We start from the raw sequence: 6,815 nt of genomic DNA, 5'->3' as shown, positions 1-6,815 counted from the left end.
TCAAACCCCACACTTGTCGGCAAAGATGACAGCCGTCACCTCTCCCTCGAGCTTGATACTGGCAATAATCTCTTGGAGTTGCCCCGTCTCGGCATTTCGCCTCAGGATAACGACCCGGCCATCTTGCTGGACTGCCACGGCAACGAGCGACCCGTTCCCGTTCGTTGAGAAGTGACGTGGAATGAGCCCGCCGGCAGGAAACTTTTGTAGAAAGACTAGTTCACCCGTCTCAGGGCTGATCAGGTAGGTGATGAGGGAGTCGGACTCGATATCTCCGGCGCCAGTGGCGTCTGGGCCCTCGACGTCGGGACTAGGAATTATGAAGGAGCGCTCGTTGCGGGACGAGACGGTGAGGAACCGATTGTCCGGCTGCTTCCTGTCAGTCTACATGTTTGAGGAAAGAAGCAATTGGTAGACAAAGGGATCGAGAACGTACGGAAATGGCTATCTCAGCGGCGGCAGCACCTTCAGGGACCGTATTGCCGGCGCCGTGGGTGGGACACTGAAAAACGCGGTCGAAGCGAATTTCGTCGTTACCAAAGTACGAGACGGCGTAGGATGTGATCGTGTTTGCGAGTTCGGTGACAAGATATAGGTAGGTTGCTCCCGTTGGAGACTCAAAAAAGACAACATGACGGGGCCCGCTCCCGGGAGCGGTGATGAGAGGCTTGATGGAGTGGAGAGCGAGGGTCGATGAGTCGATAAGGTAAACCCGGATGAGGTCGGCGCCGAGGTCTGGAACAAGCAGGAAGCGGCCGGTCGGGTCGATGGCTACTTGGTGCGGATGAGGTGCCTCCTGGCGGGAGGGCACAGGTCCTGGTGAGGGGAGGGTGAAGGTTGTGGTGTTGAGGAGTGTCAGGGCCGAGAGGGTTGTCACATTGATGGTTGTGAGCGAGGAGCCAATGCTGGCAGGATTGGCAAGGTTAGCAAGTGTTTGAGGCCATCACAGACTCTTGAGAGAGAGACTTCGGGGGAGACTGCATACTATTGCGCCACAGCCAGGCCTCTGCCTTCGTCGCCGTACTTTACAGCACTCACGGGCCCGATGACAGTGTCAACTTTCCCCAACAGGGCGAGCCTGCCGTTGGAAACATTGAATGCAGATACGGAACCATGATCGGCCATCAGGCCCTCATCGGTACAGTAGAGCACCGAGTCACTGGCATCGAGCGTCAGCCATGAGGGGCTCGGCGCGCAAGCCTTCGACTCGGACACAAGGCGCAGAGTGGCGTTGCCATCTGAAGTGAGGGTGAGGTTGAGGGCGGTGACGGTGCCAGAGTACGACGAGGCGTACAGGATGACTGATTGCGCAGCGTCCGGTGCGGGGGGTCGTCCGGGGATGTGGAGGAAGGCCGGTGATGCGTCCGGGTGGAGGTGGAGGAGGGTGATGGTCAGGATCAGGGTTAGAGAGATGAGGAGGACAGACGGGGCAGTGAAGAGAGGGCGACGACGGTCGCGGAGAGGCTGGGGAGGTGTGGGATTAGAAATCGGGACTGATCTAGCCTTCATCGTCATTGATGAGGGCTAGTCGGACGGGGAAGGCTAGTCGTTGTCAGAGAGAGGGCGAGAGAGGACGACTGGCGAGATGGCCAGCAGGCTAAGGTAGGTAGGTACCTTGGCCGACAGTGGAAAGGAAGACGCTGAAACGGTGGGCGACGCCAGCCAACGATGCAAGCTACAGTGGAAAGTGACAGATATCAGACGATGCGAGGGCTCAACTTGAATCGTCCCTTTTGGGGGAGGTATGTATGAGCATCCGGAGTCAAACAAGAAGGCGGTTAGGTGAAGTGGATCAAGACGCGATCCGGGCCAAGCTCTGGAGGGTCACACAGACGTTGGGTTGGATACAGTGACGTGTTTTTACTGGTGGCAGGTATCATGCAGCTAGCTACTGGTCGTGCGGGGAAAGAGGTGTGTGTCTGGTCCCCTTGGTCCCTTCCTCAGGTGCCTGGAAGTGCCTTCTCTTCCCCCAAATTGTGCTGTGCTTGCCAGGGGCCATCCCTGTCCGGTAGTCGCCCTGTCTATCCCCATCTCCAGGCAGTTCATGATCGTTGTCCCTCGTCCCATCTTCCCATCTTGCCGTGCGTGGCTAGTTGACAAGAGATGCAAGCGTCGACAGTGCCTTAGTCCCGCATCCGCTCTCGCGACAACAGTCGACATGAGGCACTCTCCCCGCCGCGGCATTCCTCCTTTCGTATTTTGCCCCCAATCGCAGGCCAGCAGCTGGCATCCTGGGCGTATGCACATCAGCGGCAACTTCGCCGCCTCCACGAGGTCAAGTGACGAAGTCTCGCATGCTGTCTTGCGTCGAGTCTGCTGCTCGGTGTTCGGTGCTCGGTGTTTTCTTCAGTTGGGTCCCATGCTCAACTTGATCGAGGATTTTACCATGTCTTCGGTGGGACTGGGAGACCTCGCTGGTGACTAGCTGACCCCCGGGGCCAATGCCTGGAAAAGAGTGCCAAATCCGACAGGGGGGCACAAATCGCATCTAATGAATGAACCCCCAATGATTGTTGTCCGAAAAATCTACAATCTGACAATTCTGCACGAGTCGAGAGGATATACCTAGGATCGTTCCAAAAAGCAGACCGACTCTCAGAGAACCCTGTTTCCTTTTTTTAAGTACGCCAGATGATCCTCGTGTTACAAAGGACAGTATCTAGATGAGCACTCGCCTCAGCTACGGGGTATCAACTGTCAGCCTGGGAACCCTTCCCAAAACGAAGAGACACCCAAAGCACCGAGCCGTGGGACAGCCTAAGAAGCAGCACATCAAATGGCCATGAACTGAGTGCGCATTCTTCTGCTGAAAGATCAAGAGTCAATTTTGGCATCGCCCCAGTCAATTCATGAGATCGAAAAGATGGATCGCGGCGGGGAATTCGATCCACTCGTGGATAGCGGACCGCGCCGTTATCGATCGTGACACGACTCGAGGATCGTCATTCTCAGCTCCACTAGTCGCGGGGCTCTCAACAACCAACCTCATCGCAATAGTTTCCTATTTATCGACCGTACTGGACTTGGAATGTCCTCGAATAGGCAATCGTTTTGTTATCCAGAATCCTCTCTTCGCTGGTGTCGTCACGCATTTCGCCCCTATCATTCAGGTCCTTCGCAGCGACGCTCACAGACACCTCGGTGCTGCCTGCTCCGACCTGCTGCTCACCGCTATCGGCTCTTAAGCCTCCCATCTCGACCGAGTCAAACTGCGCATAACCTGTTCGTTGCTGCCAGTGTGGCTTGACCTGCGAGCCGTCGGCGTATTTGGCTGATCGCGAGGGTCGAGAAGTGCCAAACGAGGAGCCCATGAGCTTGGGGGCGAAGCGTTTCAAGAACTTCCGGAATGTGGGCATCGAACCGCACATAACGAAGAGATTGACCTCCACGAAACTGAATAGTGTCAGTACATTCGATCATTGCTTTCATTTCCGGTCGTCAGAATCAGTGACTTACGACCAAACATTGGCGGGGGCAGCAACCCATGGAATGTCAGAGGATCCGAGGAGGGACGGAAGATATACCATCCGCACGACCGACGTTGCTACAGTCCTTTTTTTTTCTATCAGTAACAAGAAATAATTCATCTCGGGACACTGAGGGGCAAGTCCTACACCGAACCAACGCCGAACATGATGCCCGCCCCGATCTTTTGAGCCAGTGGCATCTTCAATTTGATGATTGTCGGAATTGGTATCACGAAAAGAACAACGTCGGACACAATGTTGGCTACAGCGATAGCAATGTATACCACGGGAAAGTCGACACATTTCCCCGTAGCGTAAGGGTCCCACGCAGACCGGATCGGCTTGCATCCGAAAAGTAGCAACCCCGCAATGGTGACAGTGTAGCTGGCAACCATGGCGATGGCAAACCAGATGATGATATTGAACCACCTCTGCGGCGAAATTCGAAGGTATAGTGTTAGGAGTGAGGTTTTGCTGAGGCCATTACAGGTGATGAAGATCGGGGCGGCAATGTAAGAACTCTGCCAGCCGCCATTATTAGCTTGGAGTCAAACAGGACTTTGAAAGGTGGAACGCTTTACCAGCATGTGTTTTTCGAACACATCGATTGGCATTTCCCAAGCATGATGCCCCAAACCACCAAGTGAAATGGACCCTGAGAGACGGGGGTTTAGCCATCGTACGACTGCGCTAGGTGGGAAGCCAAACGTGACTTACAGATCTGGACCGACTGCATCACCACAGAGGCCATCTGCCTTCGAGTTAATCACTACAATCCATCTTCGCACATCATATCTTTAGCGTACCCATGCAAAAGTAATCAAGACTGTGGATGCCCCTGGTTAGTGCCAGACGAGAATTAGAGCACTTGACGTAGGAAGGGAGACTGACCATCGTCAACTTGTAAGCCGCCCGCCAGAGCCTGCTTCGTGTACAGCCTCTGCATCAAGCAAACGAGCGCCGTGGATCCGAGTACGCCAAAAATGAAAAAGTGGTCAACCACGTTCTGATGCTGAGGCTTATCAAAGTTCACTTCATAGCCGTCCGGCGGTGATATGAAAGTTGTGACACCGTTGGTCACTGGAAAGGACATGACGTTGATTGCTGCACGCCGAAAGAGACGCTACGAGGTAGATGTAGACGATAGGCAAGCTACGACAGTATCAGAATGAAGAAATTTCAGAATTTATGAGGTTCGTGGCTCAGGACCTAATTTTGGGGGAATAGATCGCCACGACTTCTCGATGGTCGAAATCCTCCTGAAGAACCAACCCATGACGCTGGTTGAATTCTTCGCTGTGCACCCTGGGAACGAAGCCCAAATCCATGTCGAGAGTCTTCCTCACGTCGACCACCAGTTTGATACCAAAACAAGGGTAGATGCTGCGGAGTTTTCATGACCGTTGGTCTCCCAGATGCGATCAGCACAACGGCACCTCCTGCATTGGACGAATGCCGCTGCTGCGCCGCGCAGCGGCAGCCAAGGGATTAAACTTTACGCACAAGAGATTGCCCTTCGCCAGGCGAAGGAGTTCCAAGCCCACAAGTGCGTCTCACAGCAATTATTGTCATTCCCGTCTTGCCCTTTCGTGTCAGGGGTTGTTGACTCGCGGCCCAACCAAAAGCCAAGAAAGCAACTCTGTTGGCAAATTTGTATGCAGTTGGTTATTGAAGCCCCGGAGCGCAGGGGTTGTCGGAGGCCGGAACAGCCAACCCCTGTTTCCGGCGTCTCTTCCCGACTTTTCGGCCGGGGGTGGGATCAGGGTCCTGTTCTGGACCTTGGACCACCGTGGAAACCCGCTGTAGAAGCGGGATTTGTTGATGATAGTAAGATTTCTTCAGACCTTCAGTCCGCCGTTGCGTTCAAGTTGTGCTGCGGGCCTAAAAGCATGTCACTATGTTCACTGTTGAGACGAACGAATTGAGAGACCGGTCGTCAACGTTTGATGACCCTTCTCTTGCCTGCAATGGAGCTGATAATTTTGATGAGGAGGACAATGTGAAGGCCACATCAGAGCCATCGCCGCCGTGTTCAGACCGAAAGAGCCACGACAAGACAAGCCTCTCCGCTTGGCGATGCCCCTTGCCGTCGGATGTCATCGATTGTATATGGCCAGACTTTTGTCAACCCATGCTTCAACTCTGCATCTAGCCCTGTCATTCTGCAAGTGACGACCAACAAGCACACTCGCCCCTGTCCTGACAAATATCACACAGCTCGGTGTTTGGATTATCAAAAGCCACCCCGTTGCACTCTGGAATTTCCCATAATTCCTCGTCTCCCACGTGTGCAATCTGTCTGCGAGCCAATCTTCCCCTAGAACCTGTCAGCCCAAACCAACGGACCACCGTCGCCCTCCTCAAAGAAAGCAATGGCCCGCGTCAACTCGATGCTCGCCGTCGCGGCGGCGGCACTGTTCGGCGCCACGCTCGCCACGTGCAAGAGCAACACCGGCCTCCTGCAGATGGTGACCTACGTGAAGCGTCACCCAGACTTCACGCGCCAAGAGTTCTGGGACTACTGGCAGACGCAGCACGCGCCGAGGGTCGCGCCCCTGGCCGCGCACTTCAACATCAGCCGCTACCAGCAGGTAAAAGCAACCACCATAGCCCCTTGACCCCTTCCTTGCTCTGTCGTCACGTTGCCGGGTCTTGAAGATATTTCCTTCTTCTAACACATGGTCCCAACGCTCAGGTCCAGGTCGGAGGCAAGATCCCCGCCACCGTAGCCGGCGCCGCGGAGCCCGTGTCGAACGAGCTCGTCGACTTTGACGGCATCGCCATGTTCCTGTACGAGGCGCCCGAGGTCCTCGGCGCCATGCTCTCGCACCCTTACTACACCGCCGTCGTTGAGCCCGACGAGCACGTCTTCATCGACAAGTCGGCGCCGGGCAACGGCATGGTCGCGACGCACATTGGCAACCACGTCGAGGTCGTCGATAGGGCGAGGGACGTCTGGGTGGGAGACGACGCCACGCGTATTAAGTTCCAGCAGCTGTTCGACTCGTATGCGTAGAGGAGGCGTCGCACCTGGGGGAGGCGGACACGTGGGAATTCATGTCAATACTTCATGTTTACAAGAGAGGACGTTTAAGGGCTTTTGGCGCTGAGAAGACAATCATTGTCGTGCCATAGAGCTTGAGTCTTTAAGGTTCTCTCCAACGTACATGTATACCTTATGTTTGGGTGTTCGAATAAGGGGCCGTGGGTCTGGGTAATGTGGGGAGGTATCTCAACAGGGGACGAAGTAGAGGGTTCAATCCGAGAAAGACATCCCATCAGCACGACAATGACAGACAATTCAGCTAGATGTAGTGCCTCGCCCAGGGCCTCAGAATAGCTTACTCA

The 6,815-nt window shown here is 54.9% G+C and overlaps 3 protein-coding genes across 3 annotated transcripts; 1 reads left to right on the top strand and 2 right to left on the bottom strand.

Moving 5' to 3' along the window:
- Positions 1-1,509, bottom strand: D7B24_004724 (uncharacterized protein; the record flags this gene model as incomplete). The annotated part of the gene is made up of 3 exons (XM_028638890.1): positions 1-369; positions 437-905; positions 986-1,509. The coding sequence occupies 3 exons, from the start codon at positions 1,507-1,509 to the stop codon at positions 1-3; spliced, it is 1,362 nt and encodes a 453-aa protein (XP_028496613.1).
- Positions 1,510-3,005: 1,496 nt separating this feature from the next.
- D7B24_004723 (uncharacterized protein) lies at positions 3,006-4,560 on the bottom strand (the record flags this gene model as incomplete). Its single annotated transcript, XM_028638889.1, has 4 exons — positions 3,006-3,393; positions 3,615-3,988; positions 4,049-4,122; positions 4,359-4,560. The coding sequence occupies 4 exons, from the start codon at positions 4,558-4,560 to the stop codon at positions 3,006-3,008; spliced, it is 1,038 nt and encodes a 345-aa protein (XP_028496612.1).
- A 1,279-nt stretch (positions 4,561-5,839) lies between these two features.
- Positions 5,840-6,483, top strand: D7B24_004722 (uncharacterized protein; the record flags this gene model as incomplete). The annotated part of the gene is made up of 2 exons (XM_028638888.1): positions 5,840-6,058; positions 6,163-6,483. 2 exons carry the CDS (start codon positions 5,840-5,842, stop codon positions 6,481-6,483), a joined length of 540 nt encoding a protein of 179 aa, XP_028496611.1.
- Positions 6,484-6,815: the final 332 nt, after the last annotated feature.

This window comes from Verticillium nonalfalfae, assembly GCF_003724135.2.
Source record: "Verticillium nonalfalfae strain VnAa140/NRRL 66861 chromosome Unknown scaffold_27, whole genome shotgun sequence".
In the NCBI taxonomy this organism is placed as follows: domain Eukaryota; kingdom Fungi; phylum Ascomycota; class Sordariomycetes; order Glomerellales; family Plectosphaerellaceae; genus Verticillium; species Verticillium nonalfalfae.
The sequence above is the reverse complement of the archived record's forward strand: the minus strand, read 5'-3'. Positions and strand labels throughout refer to the sequence as shown.